Source organism: Semicossyphus pulcher, unplaced genomic scaffold (genome assembly GCF_022749685.1).
Source record: "Semicossyphus pulcher isolate SPU_LCO1_2020_fin unplaced genomic scaffold, fSemPul1.0.p SCAF_17, whole genome shotgun sequence".
Taxonomy (NCBI): domain Eukaryota; kingdom Metazoa; phylum Chordata; class Actinopteri; order Labriformes; family Labridae; genus Semicossyphus; species Semicossyphus pulcher.
This window is the reverse complement of record NW_027211681.1, coordinates 3190090-3216655: the sequence shown is the minus strand read 5'-3', so window position 1 is coordinate 3216655 and position 26566 is coordinate 3190090. Positions and strand designations below refer to the sequence as shown.

General features: G+C 40.7%; 1 protein-coding gene across 1 annotated transcript in view; it reads right to left on the bottom strand.

Moving 5' to 3' along the window:
- Positions 1–17847, bottom strand: part of pkd1a (polycystic kidney disease 1a) — a 67056-nt gene extending 49209 nt beyond the window's left edge. Inside the window, exon 1 of the mRNA XM_069665702.1 lies at positions 17573–17847. Within this exon, the coding sequence (XP_069521803.1) occupies positions 17573–17847 (275 nt within the window). The remainder of the gene's footprint in view (positions 1–17572) is intronic.
- Positions 17848–26566: the final 8719 nt, after the last annotated feature.

Here is a 26566-nt window from a genome sequence, read left to right as displayed (position 1 = left end):
TATTTTAAATGAAGCTATGTATGCTCTTTAGTCTAAATGTAACATATCAATGTTTAGACCATTTTGACTGTTAAAACTATGACAATACATGATATATGACAATAATAATTGTTAACTATATTAACTGCCCTTAAATCTAGTTACATATAGACTGAGCTGGATATTTTACAGTTCAAAAACAAACTTAAAGGTGGGGTGTTATGTTAATGTCAAGCTTCATGTTTCACTCTGTGATACCTGTGGAGTAGCTTAGCATAATTTACAGTAAAAAAAACTCATCATTTTTCTCACACTGGTGCTCTGTGCAGGCCCTCATACAGCCTCTGCCTGAAACAACTCAGTCAGCTCTGTCCCTTTAAGAAACCCGCCCCTACAAGCCCACTTTCTTCTGATTGGCCAGCTTTCTGAAGCCTGCTGAGGCTGCACTTTGTGATGTCACAAAATGACGGGTGTTACTCCAACATACTTTTACCGACAGATTTGAAACTTCACCCACATTTAGTTTGGACATCCAACACTGTAACATTATGTCTTAAAGTGTGAAACAGCCTAATATTCCCTCTTTAACAAACACAACTTTAGTATTTCTATATAAAAATTCCTTGTTACTTATCAGCCAAATGTGTGTCAATAGCAATCTTCTTAGCTCATACTCAATGGTTCATTTACACTGAGCACATGGTATACCTCCACATTTACCGTACAACATGCAAAATATTCACACTGTACAGTAGCCAGAAACTGACACGACCACATTATCACTTCCAAACTAATCACCTGGATCCATTGAAAAAAACAGTTGATAAACAAGGAAGTGAGAAAACTAAAGTGCTTGAACTATGGACGCGAGTTGCCAAGACAAGGAGAAGGGAGCAGAACAGAGTGGAGCTCAGAGGCTTCAGCCTCCTCCGCGTGGCTTCACAGCAAAGCCTCAGCTGCACGTGAGAACAAAAGGGAGACAAAAAGAAAAACAAGGAGCCAGGAGACAAAAAGCCAGAGGTTGTGAGAGGACAAAAATCAATGTGAGCGAGTGAGAGACGACAAGATGCTGCCAGCCTTGAGTTTGTCAATAGACACTCATTTCACTGCAAAGCTGAGAGAGGAAAGATGTGTATGTGAGTGTATGGGAATGCGCTCCCCTTTCTCCCCTCTCTCACTCTCTTTCTTCCTATGTGTGTGTGTGTGTGTGTGAACAGAGCAGGACGCCCATTCCCAAAAGGAAACATCTGTACATTCCAGACAAGCTGTGTAAGAAAGATGGAGGCCGAGGGAGAGAGAGAGAGAGAGAGAGAGAGAGAGAGAGAGAGAGAGTTTCTCCTCTGCTAAAACCATCAGCAGATGAAACAGGACAGCATGAAGACACTCCGCCCACGAGCTGATCATTCGCACATTAGGCTCACACCTCGACTCATGTAACGCTCTAAACATCCATACCAGGTGTGTGTGTGTGTGTGTGTGTGTTAGGTCTGTGTGTGCGCTATAAAAGCTTTCTATCTGACCTCATGAACGACACTTCTTAAGATAAGAGGAGAGAAAGTGTGAGTGTGTGTGTGTGTTTAACATGACCATATAATGTGACCTTCACCATGTCTATTAGCAACAGACTCCCGTTCTCTCTGCTACCTCTGGACACACATGGTTTTACTTACACACACACACACACACACACACACACACACACACACACACACACAGTAGAGCACACTTTGGGTATAGGCCTGCGCACACACACACACACACACACACACACACACAGCACACATATGGTTCTGTTTTACTAACGGTGTGGCCAATGATCTAACCGCTCCTTATAAGGCCTGTCTGGTGCCACTTATTCTGAGCCGGAGGATGAGAACACACACACACACTCAGTCCTCATTGACTACTCGGGCAGAGGGAATGTCAGAGGGGGAGTGGGCACAGGCTTTTGAGAGGACAAAATAAATATGAAAAAAAAAAGCTGGAGGAAATGAAAAAACAAAGAAAGCCACTAAAGAAGACCGATGTCTGTTTGAGGTCCTGTGTTTGCTGATGAAAGCCGTGATGTAGGTCTGATCTTAGGACACACTGATATCTGCAGCATCGTGGTGGCGAGGTGGCCAAGTCCCTGTAAGTGAAGGCCAGCGCTCCACTAACCCACTAAACACAGACTGCTCTGTGGTCGCTTTTATCCCCCTCAGCCTCCCTGACCGATTCCTCCGCCGCTGCTCCCTTCCTCCCTCAGTCTCCCAATTTCGTTCCCCCTTTTTTCCTCCTCGCGCTCTGCTGCTTTGTTTATATTCAAAGGCTGGGCAGACCTATACAAGTCTCCTATACGAGTCTCTAAGCAGGACAAAAGTAAAGTAAAGGAGGGGCTAAAGATGATGGAGCTGGAGGAGGAGAAGGCAGGTGTGAGCTACCGCAGAGGTGAGCGACACAAGCCAGGCCTGGAGAACAATCGCCCCACTGTGGGCTGAAGGTCCCATGGGTGCCTGTCCTAGCTTCTCCTCCAAACTGCTGCATGTGAGAGCTGCCAGCCGGCGACTCATGCCTGGGCAAAAAGTGGGGGGGTTGGTGGCAGATCTCAGGAGAAGCTGGGTACTTTCCCTACTGCACAAAGAGAGGGAGAATGAATTAAGGGAACGGGGCTAGAAGTTAGGGGGAAGGGGCTTTTGACTGAAGAAGTTTGGTGTAAAGATTCAGCCTCTCAGTCTGGCTGTCTGGGTCACAAACACTCTCCTCTCCGCTCCTCTTTAGAACATTCTGTCCATTTTTCCAGCTGCTGCTGCCTGGGTTGTCTGGTGTCCAGCTGGCAATTGAAGGGCAGCTGTGTGCAGCGGTTTAACACACTCACTCAAAGATGGACACACACACATATGTACTCATGCACACACACACACACACTCTGACATGCTGTTGATGCATGCAGGAAAAACAAACTCCTGTAACACTGTTTCAGAGTCGTTGCTCATTGTTTTTCTGGAAAAATGAAACTGTGAGAGTCCAAAGTATTTTGAAGTCTTGAGAAAGACTTCAAGGTATGAGTCGCAGGCCTGCAGTACTGGTTGGAGTCGATAACGAAAGGAAAAAAACTATTACCTTTAAAGTCACTTTAGCTTTATTGTAATAAAAATTTAAATCAGCAGCTATATTACACTGATGTAGCACCTTAAAGAGCAGGTCCAGTCATGTTTTAAGACTTATACAATGCTTGCAATAATAAATTGTGTCTGATATGTTTTTTCTGCAAAATACATTTAATTACCTTGTAAAAACTCCCAAGGCATCTCCCCCTTCTACCTCATTCAAAATTCATGAGTCTGCATAGTCCCCGCCCACCATGTACATTTCCAACCGCCCCCTCCGTCACAAAAACAAAACCCATCTCTGCCATCGTTTAGTGGCAACTTAGCTGGCTTGAAATGTTGTAATTAGTAGTAGTAATGTTGACGTTAGTAGTCAGTAGTGAGTTTGCTAAAATTACGATGACGGTTACAGCTGGCTGGCGCATCTCTGAAGTGGTTGCCGTAGGTTACACATAATTATATGCAGAGCGTCACCCCATCCATTAACGGGATTGGCTCCTTAGGTTTGTGATGTCTCAAACCTGCCAATCTGAAAACGTGTTGCTCAGCCTGTCCTTGGTACACTGCAGTTTAAAAGCAGACAGGCCCAGCCATGGAGATGACTGCTCATGTTGTCCCTGATACGTCTTGTAGCACATGAGAAACACCACATGGAGACGTTTACACGGTTAAACACTGGACTTTCAGCAGAGGGGGGCTTTAAACACTCATAACACACTCAAAAGACAAAAATGACAGTTCAGGCTGAATTTCCTTCCCTGCTTGTTTTTAGAAATTTGCACACAAAAAACTGAAATGCAATGCCATTAATGAAATAAAAACCTTGAAAAACTCTGACAAAAAGAAACGAATGCTTTGAGTACATAATAGCGTTGTGGTTGTGCTTCTGTTTTCAGCCTCTTTCTGTTATCGACCATTATTTCAAATTGAATTAAAGTGCCTTGAAGATTAAATGCCAGATGCTGTCTTTAGAAGAGATTTCTCATAAATACAGAGATGTCAGCCAACACAGTGAGACAGAGGTCACACAGTTCCTCTAAATAAAGCGCATCAAAAGAGCACAAACAGTAATAATATGATGTTAACTGTATAACACCAATAGCTTATTAAAAGAATAGGATAGTTAAACTGAGCAGACAATTAAAAATCCATTACAGTGCAGTTTATAAGTGTGCTATTTTGGTAAAATGGTTTGAATAGACTTAATTTATACACACTTACTGAAAGTGGCTAATAACATAAAAGAATAATGATGATCTTTTTTCCTCAGCTTCCCCGTGAACAATAATTGTGTACACCTGCGCCGTGCTTGTACGAGGCGCACTCTATACCTGCGTGTTGTTTTTGTAAATACCACTCCTGTGTGTGAAATGGCAGTCGCTTGGTCTCTGTGTGCGTACATTGTTCCGACATCTGCTCCCTGCTCTTCTGAATTCTAAATATGAAAACGTAAAGGACAGCCGCAATTAGCATTTGGACTTTGACAGGACAGAAGTGTGACCGTCTGAAATATGATAATGTAAAACAGCGCCAGTCCCACTGAACGTGTTGAATGTCAGCCTCGAGCCACAGAAACATGCTAATTAAATGTAAAAGGTTGAACGCAATTATCATTTCTTTTATGTCATGTATTACATGACTGCAATTATAAGCTTGTGTCTCAGACGAGGTTTTCTCTTTCCTTTTTAAAACAGGGTGATGTCATCAAAGGCAAGACGTTAAAGGTAAGGCAGACTTTGTCTTCTGTCAGACAGTTTGCACCTAAAGGTTGTGCAATTCAGAAACACATTTACATAAAGGAATCATATTAGACAGTGAATCAGTGTGTTTTCATCAACTAATGCTATGCTAATACTTCCAAGAAAGGCTAATAAGATTTATTTTAATTGATGCGCATTTCCACACACACTTTGTGGTGCCAGCTTATTAACTCTTTTTGGCCTCTCTGGTGAAGTGGAGGCAAACAGTAACTTCAGAGTCAACAGGAACAGGAAGTACATGTTAGGAAAGAGTCTACAGCCACGCTAGCAGCCCTTAGAGGTAACGTTGCTTTAGACTAAATGTTAATGTCGGCATGCTGTGAGACCTACAATGATACACTAGCAAGCTGATGCTTAGCAGGTGTAGCCCATAGACTGTATAAAAAGACGCACAACACGTCTCCTCCACCTGTCATTGTACTTATTTGATGCCAAAATACCCCTCACGTGGGAGCAGCCATCTTGCATTGGAGCCAGAGACTGCGCAGTAGAGATCGGCAGGTGGAGCTGCGGTAACAACGTCCCACCCCTTCCGATGTCCTTCACGCCGGCGCATTTAACAGCAGAACAGCTTCTTGTGTTGGTCTGAAGCAGACGTTCACAGATATGGAAACTTCAGTGACTGTAGTGATTGTTTTAGTTACGTCTCCTCTCGCCGTTCCTCCTCTACTCTGCTAATCAGGAACAGATCGTCTGCAGGAGCCGTGTTTGTCAACAGAGCTGTCAATCATCCTTTTTACAGCATCAAATAACAAATTAAAACTAAACTTGTCAGAAAAATGAACACTTGGACGTAAATCAGCATGATAAGAACTAACTATAATGACAGAAACCATGGTTGAGAAAAATGTATTTGTCGTGTATTTTGATTTTGTAGTTTGACCCATGTCCCATCTGTTAACATGGAGGAGGCGGGCTTTATGACCTATACTGCAGCCAGTCAGCAGGGAGCGCTTGACATGTTTTGGCTTCACTTTTGGGGAGCTGTCATGTCGTCTTTTTATATAGTCTATGGTGTAGCCTAATGTTTAACACGCCTGTGTCCTGAGTCACCTCTTTATTACCTTATTAACAACATGATACTAACTAGTTTACACAATATTGATAAATAAATCTACGCTATATACTGAATGCCTAACAATTGCATTGTGAGATCGTTATCATATCATAGTGTGTGTGTATGCTACATATGCTCACTGCAGTTCCTGCTTCATTGTGACATTTTGACATGATGATGGCCCTCTTTGAAATGTTAGGGAATCACCAGATCGCTGGAGCCTGGCTGTTTACATGTAAACAGCACATGAAGGAAATGTCTGCATTCTGTGTACAAACTGGGTTCACATCAGGTTTTGCCTCATGTGCATAGTTTAATGTTTTAAATCCATAAAACATAATCACATGTGAGCAGTGTTGCGTAAAACTGACAAAGTGGCGTGGACTCTAGCCTCGAATTAACATGTTGTTTATGCATTTGGCTCCGGGCAATTACGCTGTGTCTGCAGCGCTGCATTACAATTGATCTAATGTAAGTAAAAGAGGGAAGCTTTCTGTGAAGTGGTGCAACATGTGCATAAGGAAGAGAGGAATGAGCAGAGTGAGCTGGAATGCATAAAAAAGGGGGAGCACAGTAATGAAGTCGGCCACCCAGGAGTTAAATAAGGCTCCAGCACCCTCAGGACGGGCAGAGTATCAGCCACCCTGACAGCACACGGCTCGGCTGAAAATCATTTCCTCCATAAGATGGCTCCTCCAGCTCGCTCTTCCACACCATGAGCTGGGTCACCTCCTATATATTGACCTTGTCTTTATAGATTTCTTGCCTTTTCTGCTTGTTTTTTTATTTGCACCACTTTCATGTGCGGCCTTCAGGTTCACCGCCATGAAATGAATTCCTGCCCACACAGGTCCACAGATATAGATCCAGTTCGGACTTCAAATAATATATTTTCCTTATTCCTATATTATCAAAATAAATTTCAATTGCATTTTTATTTAAACTGTTGCAAAGTGGTTCAGAAAGCAACAGGGGATATTAACTGCATGGATATTTACTGATTGGTCATGGCAGATAATGTGCATTCCTTGAGTTAAAAGTGAAATGCAGAACAGGCTTTTTGGATTATGTCATGACACTGAATGAAAATGAAACATATTGCTGACTTGCATGACATTAGACGTTTGCTGATTTGTAAGAAACAGATGCTTGCAAGCGTATATCCCAGGCAGGACAGAAATATTCTGCATAACCTTTCTGCATAGTCTCTATGCACCTAATGTGAACAGACGACACAAACTGGGGCTGTTTTCACTCACCAGTAAAGGCAACAGCTACATGCACACACTGCAAACACACAAACACTCTTGTCCTTGCTGTTTGATCTAAAATGAAGGGAGAAAAATCCCATTATCACTTTCTCCACTTCTCTATGTGTTCACGTAACAACCAGGAAACAACAGGTTCATTTGTTTTGTCAGTCTGAAGCAGGGTTCCTGCCCTCGGCCCTTTGCTGCATGTCATCCCCACTCTCTTCTCCACATATTTCCTGTCTCTCTTCAGCTGTTCTATAAATAAAGGCCCCAAAAAGTAAGCTGACGCAAATTTCAAATGTTTGCTCTTTGGTGAGAGACCTTTTCACTTAGTTTTTTTGCTCTTTCACTGCCCAGGACAACCCGGTCCAAAGGATAACAATTTAAAATAGCCTTTGTACTATGCTCTATATACACTATGCACAGTGGTATCTGCATTCCAGACATGTAGATTAAGTATGTAACATATGTCCAATATAGAAGTGTGAAATTGTTGCATTGCTGAGGTAATGACGCTTCAGAAAGGCACATCCATATTTGACGTAATGGACCGGACTCTTTGATTTGGAGGGTCTGTTCCCTCCAAGTGCCCTCATAGTTAAGAGAGAAGCAACAAGTGAACGATGGCTTGTGTTTATATAATCAAGTACATGTAAGAAGTTTCTTCTCTTTTTCATTAAAAAAACATTTGTTTTCTTCTTGAGTCTCCACATCACAGAGATTATAGGGGAATAAGGGTAAGCGTCTTTGTAGGAAAGCTTGGATATTTTACCATGTCATTATCAAGCAGCCCTGAGTTCAAACGACATGCATTATCTGTACTGACGCCAGCTGCATACATAATCTAAAGCTGCCATAATGAATGACTTTCATTAAGAGATTTTATTTGAAGCATCTGTCAGCCAGTTTGTCTTTCCCTATTTCACAACAATACACTTACTTTTAACCTTAACTCATGTCTTACTGCTGTTCACTGTGACTGTCTCAAAGTTCTTACAGCTGCAACATACTACTTGTTATTACTGCCTGTATGCACTCAGTGATTTGATGGCCCTTTTGAGTGACAGGTAATATGTATTCCACATGTAGGTCACACGCTGCCCCTCTCTATAAATCAAAGATCCACTTATATCTGAGCCACGAGTGCCTCGATCTTCTTGAAGTGATACTTGGAACACTGGATGTATGAGGCAGGAGTTGCTTGGTGACATTGATTAGAGGGCATAAACATTGTTTTTATATAAATGTCAGGTCATTTGGACAATGACAGGCCGACTTTAAACAGTAGATGAGGTTTTGGGCCATTTTTAAGCGTGTCAGTATTAATATGTTTCACATTGCAGTTACATTATCTTCACTAGAGCTGCACAATTAATCGGATAATAATCATGATCACGATTTTGGCTTGCCATGATTAAAATTTGATTGACGTCAACAAACAAACAAAAAAATACCAGGAGGAGATTTTTTTTATTCATTGAGCATTTCAACAATTAACTTGAAATATCGAGATTAAAGTCAACTCCTCAGGTCCATCACATATATGATATCTATGTATAGCATCATCATCATCACATGGATGGACCTGAGGAGTCGACTTTGTTCTCAACATTTTCACTTTAATCTAGACATGCGGAAAAAAAGAAAGAAAGAAAACTCCCTCATCTTATATTTTTTTCTAAATTTGGCCGTAGTCCTCCGTCGTACATGAGCACCTTGCAGAGGCAGTTTAGAGTGGAAAAGTGAACAACAGAGTGTATAGGTTCTGACCATGTTAACTGGCGACTTTCAGCCGAATGTGTCTGTGGTTGTCGCAGTGACAGCAGCTGTTGAAAACAGTAATAGAATACATAGCTGTCCTCATGCATGCCTCTTTGTTGTTTCATTACGAGTGCAAAATATACTTTTCTGTTACGTCTTTGAAGTGTTGTTTATGCAAACGTGTCACGTAGGGTACTGACACTCAGTCGCGCTTTCAACGCTGCTTGTTACACTAAACAAGAAAAGGCGTGTCACTCATTAAACCGATACAACCGTCAACGGTTGTTTGGAGGTATTTCGGCTTTAGGGCAAATGATGTTACGCAAGAAAAATGTATAAATAAATAATGATATATTGTGTGGCTTTGCGCCTGAAAACTGAAAAAACAGCACAAAGTGCAGCATGATGAGGAACAAGGTCGCTACTCCACGTCCTTGCCCAGCGCCAAGTCAGACATCTGTAACAGCGACGCTGTACGGTGCAACACCCTATTTACCCAACTCTCAAAGCCACACTGAAATTACCATTTCAATTTGCATGGTATTTTACCTCTAGAAGGTGCATCAAATTCAGGGAGAGAACCCAGTTAACTTGAGCCACAGAGCCGGACATGAGCCAGAATGCGGCACAAAATATTACTGTAAGCGTTGCTTTGTTTGAATGGAAAATACAACAAGAAATGTTGTTCCTAAAATTAATGAATAATCAGGATTTTTTTTTTTTTAAGATAATTTTGTGGGCTTTTTGCCTTTAATTGATAGGACAGCTGAAGATGGACAGGAAATGTTGGGAGGAGAGAGTGGGGGACGACATGCACCAAATGATCAGCAGACCGGGAGTCGAACCTGCGATCAGTGCGACGAGGACTATAACCTTTATTGATTAAATAATCGGGATCATCATTTCGACCGTAATGGTGCAGCCCTAATCTTCACTGAAGCACTGTAAGTGTGCAATATTTATTTTTAATTTCTAACAGCCGTCATTGATGGTAAATTATCTAATTAGAGGACTAAAGGAAATAAAATCTACTTTAAATGTAAAGCTTTGTATTGTAGGACATAAAACTAAGAATAGCTGCATTTTATCATCTTAGTTTCCCTGTTTTTTCCCCCAGTCTGAATCTGTTTCTTTTTCAGGCGTTTCTGTCCGTGAACACGACACGTCTGGCAGAGCTTTGACAGGAAGCATTTACGCCAACTATGTGAGATATGCCCACATCTCCACAGCCAAGCCTCTCAGTCGAGTTGGTGTTTGAAAGTGTGAGTGATAACTGCTTCAAACGTGCGAGAGTTTGTAGAACTTCAAAGACAAAGGATAACTTCAGTCTAGCTCATGTTCACTTACACACAAAGACACACAAAGACACACACCAGCACAAACCAGCACAAACCAGCACACAGGCCTTCTTGCAAAAATGTGTTCCCTCTTCAGCCTGCTGCATAACCACAACCACCGACACAACTGAAGAGAGTTAATAATGAACCGAGACATATCTGTTACCAGCAGTTAAAAATTAGCGAGTGCATGGACACGCGCAGTCACACAGCGGAGGAGACCATGGGAGCTGTCTCTCCTTCGTCTACTCTTCCTGCTTCTTCCCTCTTTCTCTTATTTATGGCCTTCTGGAATGTCTGTTCTTCCCTGAGTGATGTCATTAGTTACACTTGCCATAGTAACACAACAAATTCTCCCTCCCATATGGTCGGTATGTTCAATCTTTCTTTTTCCACTTCATTAAAGTCAGTGAGTGTTGGGGGTTAGGGTTAGATGCTGGTGTGCCTCCATCACTGCAGGAGGAGAGGAGCAGCGATAGACGGAGAAGAGGATTGGCAGAAGAATGTGAGATTGAGTCTTGTCTGTCTGACGGCTGTGAAGCCTCCTGACCTGGTGCAATGCCAAAACTGACACACACATAAAAAGACACACCACCACGCCTGCACTGTGTCTGTGTGTGTGTGCATCCCGCTGCCATGGGAACAGCACAATTTTCTCCTGAGCAGAGCTGTGAGGACCACGGCGTGTGAGACCATGAGTGTGTTTACAGTTGAGGTAAAAGGTGCGCTGCCCAGACTGACACAGTCTGCAACATTATTGGGAGAGTATAGAAACTAAATACTGATTTTACAATGCTACATGCACTATTTTTTTTACTTAGTTAATTATGAAATGTACAAATGGAAATATTGCTATGGCTGCAGGGCCGGCTCAAGGCAAAGGCCATAGGGCGCCACGTTCTGGGGTGCGCTGGCTTGACCCTTAAACGCTTTGAATGTAGCATCAGGTACAATGTTAAATATAAGTCAATAATAAACACCTTTTCTCTTTGCTCCGCTAGCATTTACCACCACTCTGCCACTCTCTCTCTCACTTGCTTGACAAGTAACAACCAGAGGAGAGGACAGATGTGAGAACTCAAACTCCATCTTTCACTAGACGGAAGGGTTGGAATTTGACCTCTGTAGTGCCTTCTCAGTTATTGTTGATTTATGTTTTGATATACATATATTCTACACTCTGTTGTTTAATCCCACAGCGTTTTATGTAATGCAGACAGACAGACCGACAGACAGACAGCAGCATGTGATGGAGAGGGAAAGAGAGAAGAGAGAGTAGCAGATGATAAGAGAGGTGCAGCACTACAATGCATGAAATGTGTTGTGTCTACGAACAAAGAAGAACCCTTTGAATACCACAATAAACTATAATGTTAACTAACTCATCAATTTCACTTTTCTCTAGTCTTTAGTAGATAAATGTTACATAACAGTTGAGGAAAATATTTTTAAAATTTCAACAATTACTTTGAATTTAAATTAAAAAAAATACACTTTCATCACAAGCTTTTTATCAAAAAATATCAAGCCCCCACAATAACTTGCCTCGGGAACCTAAATGGCCATGTATGGCTGAAACTACTAAAAACGTATAACCAAATCCACAGAGTGCATGTAATTCATACATCATCATACATATTAGTTTAGTTGAAAAAATGTAATCACAGGCAACAGTGATGACAAGGCTGTAAGCAATTAGTGTTAGGTACACCTGTGTTTGATCAACATGTTCAAATTCAGTATTGATTTGTAGCTTCACATTTTTCATTTTTTGCGTCCATATTATCACATACTTGATTTTTCTCTGTATTTCACTGTGCTGGCATGCCAGCGTAAGCATGGTAAAAGGATTCCCTTAATGCATGTTCATTCACACAGGGACAATGCCTTACGCACTGCGTTACGAGAGTGTTGTGTGCCTGATGCACGTTCTTCTTGACAGCTTGCATTAGGTCATATACCCATTCTTTAGACAAGCTGGCTTAAACATTAGCTAAAAAGTTGTTTATTAGCCTATGGTAATGTTTGCCTTTAAGATTACAACTACAGGAGACGTCATGCCTTGTTGTAAAAATTAAACAAAGATGATTTCGTTTGATCATCGATTGACGAAGGTACACTTAGATTTAAGGTAATCAAATCCTGGAACCCATCAGCTATCTTGTGATGACAATTTAGCACTTTAGTAATCACTGTAAACATAACCTGCATAAAAGAGCAGCTAGCAATCTGGTGTTTCTTAGTACGCCTGTAGATTAGCTCCTCTTTTAGCCCAAACCATTATCTTTTTCTAAACCTTACTAAGTACTTTTGGTGACTAAACATAACCAAACCACAACCACTCTGTTTCATTTTTAGATAGACAAAGGTTTGTTAGGTTGAGGTCAAAAACTACTTGGTTATGTTTCGGAAAATAACAAGGTTTGGGCTAAATTATATGTTAATGCTGTATTTGGGTTTTACAGGGGACACACTGTTGGGTTAAAGTTAAACTATTTCACTCTGGACCTTGTCAACGTGCACTGTTATGTCCTGCAAAACCATGCCAACCATGCCGTTCATTTGGGTGAACTAAGTCCCACAAGGTAACACTATTAACATTCCAAAATGCTAGTATGCTAACATGCTCTGCAGGCAGCCAGACATATCCACCATGCTAGCATAAAAACGTGATGCTAACAAGCTAACTTATATACAGTATATATTCCTTGTGAACTTTAATGCATACAGGAACACTGAGTTGTTTAAGTCGCTGAACTCGGTTTTTATGTGAAAATTACTGAAGAGTAAAATGAGTCAGCAGATAAAGGAACTAGACTACATCATCAGAAAATTTGTTTTACAACTATCGCAGATGTTACACAAACCCCTCAGCCCACACTGTGAACTGATTTGGTGTTTAAACTGTGTAGTCTACTTTCAGACTGAACTTCTCATTCACTTTTTCTGTCCACTGTCCCAGGATAGACACGGTGCATTGATGCTAAACAAAGAATAAAACTTTAAAACAAGTTCGTTCCACAAGCGTTTCCCAGAAGTGACTTCAGAGTTGCATAAACTGTCTGTATGAAGTGCTAAGAGATTTTTATTATGTGTGTGGGTTGAAACAGATGGACTGGTGTGTAAAGAAATGCTTTTCTGCAGCTGCACTCTGCAGTATGTTAAAATACTTCATAACCACTGGCTCTTTCTTCTAATCAGGGGCGTGTCTGAAACCTTTTCTGCTGGGGCCCTGAGGAGAGGAGACATTACAGCTTTGCTTTCACTTTATTTTTAGGTTCACTCTCATCAGGTGACATGTTCTTTCTTCTGTGTTTGTGTTTATTCTGCCTGACCTCTCAACATCTCAGACAAAATCTGCTACATTTATTCTGAAAGAAAACCTGTGTCACACCGATAGAAAGTACCACTCGATACCAGTGAAAAAAAAAATATACACATAATATTGGTAGAAAAACACAGATTGCTGACATTTTTCTAGCTTTGACCAGTGTTGGGGATAACATGATACAAAGTAATCCATTTCCGATTACTTTTTTGTTCTAACGACCAACTTAACACATTGTGCAATTCAAGTAATCCGTTATTGAGTTACTTTTTTATAAAAAGTAATCCAGTACTGAAAAAAAGCCCAACTTTTTCCTGCTTCTTGGCAGGTAGCTGTGCACCAGCAGAAGGTAAACACAGCTGTGTCAGTGTGCATGTGTAGCTAGCTAACTCAACGAGCGAGATGGCAGAGAGGACAGCATTTATTTCATGGAGATATTCACATTATTTTACATTTTGGGGCGAAGGGGACAAGAAAAACATACTGGAAAAATGTAAATTGTGCCTGGAGGATAAGTGCTTGTCAGCCACAAAGAGCTCTACTTCGAATCTGAAGAGGCTAAACACAGCTCCGCAACACTGCTGGGACTAAGAGCCTGTGTTGTATTGCTTTCATTGAAACAGCTGTGCCTTATACTGTATGCCTCTTAGATTGTTAGCATTATAAAGATTAACATAACCCAACACTGGCTTTGACTAACATTACACTCTCTGCTAGCACTGCAATGTTGTTGTCACTTATTGTCACATGATTATTTACCTTTAACCAGTTGATTTTTTGGGGCCGATGCCCGATACCCAATTCAAGGTAGTATCGGGGCCAATACAGATACTGATATTGGTATCGGAACAACTCTAGTAAAGAGGGGTGACAAAATATCGATACAGCAATATATTGTTGTCTGACTCATGCAATCGTGGGCCAGGTATCATATCGCATCGTGAGTTACCCTGCGATTCCCACCCCTACTAGTAACAGTCCCTTTTGTGGTTGCCTTCAACTTTATAACATTAAACAGAAGACGAGCTTGAAAACTCGTCTGTAAGATTTCATCAAGCCTTTTAAAATTAGAAATCAGGTTTCTGATTAACGGAACAATCTAGACTCTGGTTTAGCCTCCAATTAATGCCAATTACAAGACCAAAAAATACATGTCTTTGAGCCTGATTAAAGGAGACATATCTACATAATGAGGTCATTGCTAAATAACTACTACAATGTTGGTCTGATTGTCTTGTACAACACTGAAGAGAATAAAGAATACATCAGTCATGATTCATTCTCTCTCCCACACATAACCAACCAACCAACAGCTGAAGGTTATATCACAATGCTAATTTTGTTGGAACACAATGAACACCAGATTTTAGCTTTCGTCATTTTACCACGAGAGGCATCGGATTAAATAAATACGCACCCGCACCTGGTGAAACTGTGAATTGGTGATCCCTGTCTAATGCCAGTTAGCACTGTATTTAGTGTATGAGTGATCCTCAGCGCTGCAACACCTATGAGAAAGCACACACAGCCAGGCGGGGACCATAGTGTGACATTTGTCACTTTGTCACAGTGTCGCAGAGAAAGTGCAGAGCTTTTAACGCTGTTTTTCAACATGCTCATAAATGCATGTGTAACGTAAATGGAGGAAATTAACATCAGATTCATTAATAAAAAGAATAATTGTCAGCGCATTTCCCGTTTCACATGGTGATATCTACACTTGCGCGCAAACACACACTACGTTTAATAACATCATTCATTTACAGCATCTCTCCAACTTGATGTTTACAAGAGAGATCTGTTCTGCGAGCAGTAAGTAGTTTTTTTTACTCCTCCAAGGTCACACATTCACACACTGAATAAACTGTCTTTCACTAATCGTTTTTGTGGAGATGAAGCCTAAAGAACACTGAAATTCAAGGCCATGTCTCTAAGTTTTAAATAGCCTGGACTTGAGCTGCTCTTTATATTATTAGCAATAGAAAAACATTGATGTATGATGTGTTATTTATTCTCATACCTGAAACATAAGTTTACCACAGTTTACTGCGAGAGTTACTGTAACTGCGCCTTGAAAAGACTCAAGGTACCCGTCACGAAGCAGCAAAGTGTATCCTAAAATAAGACAGTGAGAGAGATAGTTTTAGGAGGGTTCAGAAATGACCTTCCTTTGAATTTCTTTGAATAATGAGAGCACAGGTAACACAGCCCGAGCTCTGCCCGCAGCATTATAAAATGATCATCCTCCGGATCTCGGCTGGATGACTCTCCTCCTGCCACGGTCGGCCGTGAAATCAGAGTTAATTAAAAGCTAAAAATATCTTATTTAAATCTCATGCTTCTGCTTGCAGGGTGAGAGCAGAGGAAGGGAGGCCAGCTGAGTGAGGAGGACAGAAACAGTTGGCCACCTCCACGCACAGCTTCTGCTGGTACAGTAGGAAAGGAGGAGATCTACACTGATGCAATTAGCGCTCCAATCGGGCCTGACGTGATTAGAGTCTGTCTCCGATTAACACGGCACCTAACAGGGACTCTTCCTCTCCCATGCTAATGCCATCAGTGAATATCAAGCGATATCAAGGAAACCTCATGAGACGAGAGAGGAGGTTATACATTGTATAAATAAATACAGGAATATGCACGTTGTCTGGAAGAACTTCAGCTGAAACGTGGAGTATAACTGCTCCAATGACTTCAGTAAATACAATCTGAATACTTGAGTCAAGTCTCTACAGTAAGCATGCTGCAAATTAATGTGTATTGACACCACACCTGGCAAACAGAGTCGATCTTTACGTTAAATAAGAGGCAGCAGTGTGAGAGGAAATAAATAATTGATAACATATGTCTTCCGTCGGCACAGAACAGAATGTTCTCGCTGCAGCAGCAGCAGAGGCTGCAGACTGATCCGCACACAAATACCAGCTCCACTTCTCTGGTGACCACCTCCGTTTAATAAACCTGACTGAGACATACAGGCGCACGCATGCACGCAAACACACACACACACACACACACACACACACACACACACACACACACACACACACAAACACACACACACAGTGTCACCAGTAGTCTGGCTTTTGACAGAGCCTGCGTCACACATGCAAGGGTTACCTTAGGGTATAGGAAGTTGTGCTTTCTAATTATCTTTTTTTCCTTCTGGGAATCCAATGATTTTTTTTCTTTGAAAAACATTCATAAAATATTAGGCTTTCATTTTACCAGCCTACACTGGTGCAGGTTTCACTGCACATTACACATAAATCCAGCCATCTGTCAGAGCGCTTTTGCAAGACTGCAACAATTCTTTCTTTATTTCCAATTAAACAATTAATCATTTCGTCTAATGTTAGAAAATTATGAAAAAATACATTTTACAAGCAGTTTGCTGTTTGTTTGACCAACAGTCCAAAACACAAGTTGACCAATTTCTAATGGTAAAAAGTAAATAGTTGGAACGAGCAGAAGGTTTGGCAAGGGTGCTTTATCAGTGATTTATTATCACCAGTAATTAATTCATGATCAGAACAGTTGCTGGTCTGTTTATTCATTTATTTATTTATTTATTTATTTATTTTCAATAAACCAATTAATGAATTGATGATCATCCAATTCTTCCAGCTCCCTGCATGAAAACACAAAAGCATGCGCACAGAGTTATTAGTTAAGTTAATCATTCAGTCTGGTAGTTGCAGAAAGTGAGTGATGCAGTGTAAATAAAAACATGTCAACAGGCCCACAGTCACTGGTCACAACATTGTAAACTAAAGCCAAGTAGCACTTAAATCCAATTTCTCAAAAAACAACAACACACAACTAAAGTTAGGGTTTTAATAAGTAGCCAAAACTTGCTAGCCATATTATTAAACTGAAGTAAAAGTGTCTCATTGGGGTTTGTTTCATCTCCATGAGAACAGGTTTTAACTTTTGGCCATTAAAACCTGGTTAAATTGAGTTAATGTGAACCTAACTGTCCTCTGCAGTCTGTTCGGGCACTGTACTTACAGCACGTTGGTGGCCTGCGGGATGTCGGCCGCTGCTGGGGCCCTCTCCAGCCCGATGTTAGAGCAGTTGACGACGCAGGACGGCAGGGGCCCCGCCAGCGCGCAGCTGCAGTTAACGGGACACGGACTGCAGCTCGTGCCGCCGTCCCCCTGCGGCCCGGAGCCCCAAACCTCCAGGCAGCACAGCGCCAAAAGCAGACTGGAAAAGAAGCTGAGCCTCGGGACGCAGACGCCATGTTTTCGCTTGGATAAAGTCTGTCCATTTCCACAAGGCATAGCTCACTCACATCTCATCGCCTCTGATGGTGTAAGTCCTCTCAGTCTGGGAAGGAACAAAATCCACAGGACAAAGACAAACACACGCGTCCTTTTTTCACGGCTTTCATGTGAGGAGACACAAACAGAAGCAGGGATGGACTTTTTAAAACCGTTATCTCCTCTGTGTTTTCTCTTTTTCTTCTGCTCGGATCCCCTTCCTCTGAAAATCTAACGGAGCTTCTCCACAATCCTTTCAAGGGAAAAAAAAGTTTTGGAGAACTTCCTCTCTCCTCCTCCTCGGACTGCGTGCAGTTCCCCGAGCCGCCGCTTGGTGCACAGCTGTATTTCCTCTCACGGTTTTGTCTTCTGTAAAAACAGTTCAGTTATTAATGCCAGATTCTCCATTTTCTTTGATCAAATAACCAGAGAAAGATGAATGAATGAACTTAACTTTAATTACAACTGATAAAAAAATTATCCAATAAGCCAAATAATTTCTGCTCCAATTTTCAGTTTTATTCATTAATGGATCTACCTGCAAAAACAGGCCTTATGGCTTCTATTGACCCTGTACTCATTTGATTAATGTCCTACTGAATTAGAATGATCTACCATGTAACATTTGACATAAGTCTAGTAAGATGTGCAATAACACAAAGCCCCTGAATTTCAGTAGATATTCTGCGGTTCAGTGGTCCCTATATGTTCATCGTTAGCAAAAACAACCAGGGGGTTGTGCAGCGGGGTACAGGCAATCTTCCCACTAGGTTATCCAGCCTTGATCAAGGTGCATGGCTCAATTTATTCATCCATAAAATCTGACACTTATAAATAACAGTGCTCCCATCTGACTCGAGCAATACTAATTTCTGATCATGGATACAGGATGTTACACATGGATCATGTGTATTAAAAACAATAAAAACAGCAAAGGGTTAATTTAATTTTTATGGCTCAAATTTGAAATGTTTCTCACACATTAGTCACACGCTTTGTCACTTATAATTTGTTGTCTTTCTCAGGTTTGTGCGAACAACAAAACGGCACAGGTCCAAATAGTTTCTAACATTGAAAGTTTCCCTCTAACAACAGCTCTACTGCACAAAATATAGAGCATAAAGTGTCTACTTTATTGGTATCCTTTTTATGTTAATGATACAGTAACTGGTGGTTCAGTGGACGAAGTGGGCCTTTCTGTGAGGAGTTTGCATGTTCTCCCCGTGCATGCGTTGATCCTCTCCGGGTACTCCGGCTTCCTCCCAAAGTCGAAGGACATGCTAGTTAGGTTCACTGGTGACTCTAAATTGTAAGTGTGAGTGTGAAAGGTGGTCTGTGTCTGTGTGTCAGCCCTATGATTGACTGACATCAGTCCAGGGTGTACCCCGTTTCTCACCTAATGACAGCTGGGATAGGCTCCAGACCCCCCGCGACCATGAACAGGTAAAGTAGGCCTCCCATATGTTTTAGAACTACTACAGTAATAGTAGTAATAGTAATGCTTTTTTCCTAGAATAAAAATGTGTCACACTTAATTTTCATATTCAATTCAACAATAGTACACCATAAAAGATCTGACCTAACATATGCTTTATTAGCGCCACAACCAGTGTCAGCATCTCTGCATGAGAAGAGCTTCATGTGGGTTGAAGCATAGATGATGTAACAAATCAAAAAGAAACACATCAAAGTAAAAGTACAGAAAGTGTATGAAATACTTCAGGTGAACAGACAGTAATGACTGTGGAGCCTCTGACATCCACAGACAGGTGACATTTTCCATCTCACTGAAATGACACCTTTCTGCTGTCATTTGATTGTGAGATGCGGTTAAGCTTCCCTCTATGCAGTAGTCTCCTTCTGGAGCCGCTCAGGGCACGTGTTGGAGGTGTAGCCTGGGTATTTGACTTGGCCAGGGCCCACCCGTTCTGCCTGCAGGCATCGGGTGCTCTGTACAAAGAGAAGAACGGTCCCGCAATAACTCCTGCGCTGTCTGATCCTCACTGGCAGCGTTTCATGGCAGAGTTTATACCTGAGAAGCAAAATGAGTTGTTTTAGGCCAAATAACTATGGTTTCTATTGAACTGCAGATTATATTTCAATCAAACACTTCATTTTTGTTTTGTTTCTTCATAAAGGTCGTTAAAAATCTTCTTCCAGGCCGTGACAGCTCACAGGTTCTCTATCATTTTGTCGACTCTTATTTGAGGCATTAAGATGTTAAGACTGTGAGAAATATTAAAATCCAAGACTCAGACTCAGACTCAAAAAACAGGAGTTTTATTCATAAAGTACATTTAGGCAAGAGATGACCTTAACATATTAAAAAGACAACAGATGAAAACAGATCTCACAAGAAAAATGAATGATGTGCAGACTAACTGAGAGATGCACAGCTGGATTACACAGGAAGCTGCATTACGCATTCTTATTTTTCCCAGTGAACAGCGATGAGGATGACGGGAAGTGACACAAAGGGTCTAGACAATTCATGTCAATTCTAATTACATGACACGTAATTACAGTCAGAGTGAGAAAGGCAAAGCGAGTCAATTGAATCAATTAATTTGAAGTTCTGCTTAAACCTCTTCAAATGACTAATGCTCAGCAAATTCACATTATGCAATTGTTAGCTCTGATTAAGTCTGACTGGACAAGAGGCATATCATGAGCACTTACATAGAGTACAACAGCACTGGTGTTCTGAAAAGGGTTAATTAATGTGTCGACTGATCAGGCTGGTACCTCAGAATCAAACGCAAAGCAACTGTCAACAGACTGAAGTCACAGGTTGTGTGATAAGTGGAAACAAACAGCTTTTTTATCTTAGTTAGTTGTGCTGTGTTTATAAGCAAGTATTATCCCAAAACTATATTAATTCATCATGAATTTAGTATCAGAAACTCATTTATGTAGGTATATGAGGGTATACTCAGTATAACAGCACAATCATGTGTGTGATACTGCTGTTATACAACAGTTTTACAAGCAGCATATAATTGTACCCGATTTTTACTTTTGTTTATTAAGTCATTAATTCAGCAACACAATTAGTTGACTGAACTTGAGTGGGGCTGGACTGTTGCCAAGCAACAGAAACATTTTACTGTACTCTTGCCACACATGTCAATTAACAGTATTCAGAACACCTGAGGTGAAGTGACACACATAGGTAAAAGTCCCAGTGCTGTTGTACTCTATATCAGCACTCATGGAATGTCTCTTGTCCAATCAGATTACTCGGTCAGAGCTTACTGATGTATACGTTTAATATATTGCTTGCCTGTAAAAATAAATGGAATTTTAACTGAAAGTGTCAAACTTGAAAATTGTCTTAATTTCCCTTTACAGTGGAACCTCTAAAATAAAGTGTTTCTCAAACAGGGGAAGTTTTGCAGTTCATTGCTTCTACCTCATTATAGTGTAATAACAGTACTGTAACTATCATCCAACATTCATACTACCATGATACATACTCTCCTTCTAATGTTGCTTTTATTACATAGATAGTTCATCATGCTGTGCAATAATTCTGTGCTATAATTTCTCTTACACTGTGCAATATTACACGGTGGAAAGAGTCCTAAATATTCTGCTCAATTTAAAGTACTTTTACTTTGATAAAATTATACTTAAGTACAAGTAAAATTACCGGTCTTAAAATGTACTCAAGTAAAAGTAAAAAGTAGCTTATTTAAAATGTACTTAAAGTAAGTTACTTTTTTTATCAACAGGAGGGGGGGTCTCTCCTGTGTGGTGCAGGACAAGGGGATATACATCTCAAACTAGTTGTTTTTCATGAAAGAAAAATCTTTACAATTTAAAGTGCAATAACAAAATAAAACATGTCGACACACGACATTTAAAACCCTTACAGAGGTAGAATGTGTCATTTTAGTTCAGACCATCCCATCAAACATTTTCAAACAAACAAACCATTGAAAGAGGCATAAACTGTAGATTCTGAAGACCATCCTTCTGTTCTTCACCAACAAGTGGTGTGACTTTCCCTAAATGAACCAAAGAAGACAAAATCTCAGTATCAGAACTCACTGTTTGGCCTTCAGCTGGCTCTGCACCACTGCTGTCTGACTGTCCGTCTCCATCTTCCTTGCGCCAGTTTGTTCTCCTGTCCATCATTCACTGCAGGTTTTTACGGGGGTGTGATTTTTTTCCCTTTGTTTTTTATTCAGGCCTACATTTTTTTTTACTCAGTAACAGATGTGATTTAAAATGTAGTGCAGTATAATACTTCAAACGAAGCCTACTTAAGTAAAAGTAAAATTACATATTTTAAAAACTATTCAATTACAGAAACGCGACTAAATGTAATTAGTTACTTTCACCTCTGCACACCATGTGTGTTTTTATCTTTAATAAAAGAAAAAGAACCCCTGTATATCTATCGACAAGGAAAAATGTGTACATAGTGTGTTATTATTTATATCAACATATTTTTTTATTTCATTACCACCTGTACTTTTTGTCTATTTTCATTACTTGAGTGCTATTTAATTAGCCTGTTTTGTGATCTGCTGTAATGAGTAAATCTCCCTGTGGGGGATCAATAAAGCTCATTTTATCTTATCTTATTGGTCATAGATAGCATTGCATAAAATACAATCCCTTCTCTATGACAGAGTTAAATTAAAAAGTGAAGTTTCCAAATGTAATAAAATGTGTCCAGAGAGACATGAATATGAAACCGTTTTAATGGCAGTCAGTCGTCAGTCATGTTTTGAGCCTCATGGGGGCGCTACAGGGAAGGTCAGGAGATCACTACAGTCATTCAGATTAATTTCTCTGGAGACCATGAATATCTGTATCGAATTTCATGGCAATCCATTTAATATTTATGGAGACCTTTCACTGTGGTTCTAGTGGTGGATAGTTGACTGACTGAGACATACAGCGAGCAGGGGGAAAACACAATTAGAATTTTGCGACATTCTGGTTTATATGGACATGAGAAAATTATTTATAGTTTCATGAAATGTATTTTGTGTCCTTTGTGTTGGGTTGATCTGAACTTGTCAGCTGACCACTACAGACCAGCAGATCTGCCCGTCTGAACCAGTTACTCCAAACATGTGAAGAGTTGTATTCTGTACTGGTCTGGCCTGGCCTGGTCCAGTCTGCGCCGGGTGAAGGTAAAATGAGCGCGCCTCCTGTTTGGTTACGGGGAGGGTCCTCCAGCCCGGCCAGGAAAACAGCACTTACTTAGGCCTCTGTCAGTGTTATTGTAGGGCTACAGGAAGGGGAAGGGGGGGCGGATGAGGGGACTGGAGAGGTGGAGGGAGATGGAGAGAGGAATGGAAGAGTTTCTGTCAACGGCTGAATCAAGAGAGCTGTGGATGTGATAAAAAAAGATGATGATAGTGATTGAAACCAGGAGAGGATACTGGAAGAGGAGGTGATAATGACTTTGAGGGTGCGCTAAAAGTAGAGACGACTACGAGAAGATTCCTTTAATTGTATGTTTCTGCCCTGATTCAGCTGTGATTAAAGACACAGTTTGTTTATGAGTTATAATATATACAGTACTGTGCAAAAGTGTGAAAAAATGCTGTAAACTAAGAATGCTTTCAAAAATATAAATAATAATTGTTTATTTTACAATTTTTACAATAATTTACAAAATGATAAGTGAGCGATCAAAAGAGAAATCTAAATCAAATCAATATTTGGTGTTACTACCCTTTGCTTTCAAACCAGCATCAATTCTTATAGGTACACTTGAACAAAGTCAGGGATTTAGGATTATAGTCAGGTGTATGATCAACCAATCATACCAAACAGGTGCTAATGATCATAAATTTCACATGTAGGTTGAAACATAGTCATTAACTGAAACAGAAACAGCTGTGTAGGAGGCTTAAAACTGGGTGAGGAACAACCAAACTCTGCTACCAAGGTGAGGTTGTGGAAGACAGTTTCATGTCACAGGTCATACTCCATGGCAAGACTGAGCACAGCAACAAGACACAAGGTAGTTATAGTGCATCAGCAAGGTCTCTCCCAGACAAAGATTTCAAAGCACACTGTGGTTTCAAGGTGTGCAGTTCAAGCTGTTTTGAAGAAGCACAAAGAAACGGGCAACGTAGAGGATCTTAGACGCAGTGGTTGGCCAAGGAAACTTAGTGCAGCAGATGAAAAACAAATAGGAAGATGTTCAGCAGTGCCATCAGCTCAGAACTGGCAGAAACCAGTGGGACCAAGGTACACCCATCTACTGTCCGGAGAAGTTTGGCCAGGAGTGATCTTCATGGAAGAGTTGCAGCCAAAAAGCCATACCTCCGACATGGAAACAAAGCCAAAAGTCAACTATGCACGAAAACATAGGGACTGTGGTGCAGAAAAACGGCAGCAGGTGCTCTGGACTGATGAGTCAAAATTTGAAATATTTGGCTGTAGAAGAAGGCAGTTTGTTCGCCGAAGGGCTGGAGAGCGGTACAATAATAAGTGGACAATGAGGACAATGACCCCAAACATACAGCCAATGTCATTAAGAACTATCTTCAGCATAAAGAAGAACAAGAAGTCCTGGAAGTGATGGTATGGCGCCCACAGAGCCCTGATCTCAACATCATTGAGTCTGTCTGGGATTACATGAAGAGACAGAAGGATTTGAGGAAGCATACATCCACAGAAGATCTGCGTTTAGTTCTCCAAGATGATTGGAACAACCTACCAGCCGAGTTCCTTCAAAAACTGCGTGCAGGTGTACCTAGAAGAATTGATGCTGTTTTGAAGGCAAAGGGTGGTCACGCCAAATATTGATTTGATTTAGATTTCTTTTCTGTCCATTCACTGCATTTTGTTAATTGATGAAAATAAACTATTAACACTTCCATTTTTGAAAGCATTCTTAGTTTACAGCACTAAGTACTACGGCCTAAAACTTTTGCACAGTAGTGTATATGTCAAGTGCAGTGGTTGGAAGCAACTAAGTAAATTTACCTAAGCTAAGTAGCCTACTGAGGTGCAAATCTGAGTTAAATCTTTGATACTATTATGTACTTTTACTCCAATTTCAGAGGTATATATTGGCCTTTTTGCTCTACAATGATCAGTTATAGTTACTGGGGATTTTAGCACTGCAGCATCTATTGTCAAAACAGAGACAAGAAAAATGCACTGGAAAAAAAAAAGCCATATACCTTTGATCGGCAAAAGCATTTTTCTCTTTTCTTTGTTGCCTGTAAATAAGTTTAAAGGCCATTTTCTCCCAATTTGGCACTGAGAGCATGGTCAGTCACTGCTACATAACAGAGAACGTACAGAAAGGAGGAGAAAGCCATGTCTTACTCACTGAGCATTAGAAAAATATAGAGGTATCATCATCCAGTGGACATTTTCAAGGCCTAACAACAGGAAGTAGAGTTCTTCAGCAGAGATACTGACCACTTCACCTTCAATCTTACAAGGTCACTTTGGACCCAATGAAAACAGTGAGCACAAACCTAATTGCTCCTGAATGTGTAGCATATATAGAGTTCAATGAATTGACTCAGCTAGAAAGCACTTAGTGAGCGCATACCTCCGCCAAGCTGCACAGTAATCAAAATGATTTGTTTTAATGATTGGAAATGATTTAAGAGAGTAATCTGCACCCGGATCCAAAATGTGCATTAAATACAAAGTAATGGATAACAATGCTGAGTGGCCGGTGGCTCAGGTAAAACATAAATAAATGGGATTAAGACTGGGTTTGGAAGGTATAAACCTTTTCGATACAGACCTCGAGTGTGATATTGCTTTTATACAGTTACACAAGTGGCAAATAGTGAAAAGAAATAATCAACAGATCATTTTTACTTTACTTCACTGAAACTAGACTTTTGTTGCCAAGCAACCCAAACATTCTCCTGCACTCTGTGTCTAAATGTTACCACAGATCACATACCATAGTATTTTTATCATTTACATTAATCTTTATGTTTTAATTTATCGTCAATCAGTGTGATTGGCTGTGGGATTCAGAGGTACCAGCCTCATTAATGTAGTCAAACACGGTCTGCTGTAATGTTAATTAACAATATTCAGAACACCTGGCTGAGTCCCTGTGATGTTGTTCTCTATATCAGCACTCATGGAATGCCTCTTATCCAATCATAGTACTCGGTCGGAAACATAGACTGTATAAAAAGATGGACGACATGACAGCTCCCTAAAAGTGAAGCCAAAACATTTCGGGGCGCCCCCTGCTGACTGGCTGCAGTATAGGCCCTAAAGCCCGCCTTCTCCATGTTAACAGATGGGACATGAGTCAATCTATAAAATCAAAATACATGGCAAATAAATGTGTCTCAAACATGGTTTCTGTCATTTTAGTTAGTTCTTATCCTGCTGATTTACGTCCAAGTGTTCATTTTTCAGACATGTTTATTTTTGATTAGTTATTTGATGCTGTAAAAAAGATGATTGACAGCTCTGTTAACCAATACGGTTCCTGCAGATGATCTTTTCTGGATTAGCAGAGAAGAGGACGATTTGCAAGAGGAAACGTAACAAAAACAATCACTATGGTCATTGAAGTTTACATATCTGTGAACGTTAACCTCAGACCAATGTAACAGGCCCAGGTACGCTGGGCGTGCAGACAGATTATATTCCTGTGAAACAGGAGAAATAATGAGCAGAGAAAACTTGCTGCCGTTCATCTGGTCAGTCTTGCCAGAATGACAAGCTTCCGACAGCTTCTTCATCATGACAGTCCCGTTCAACATGCGCTTTACTG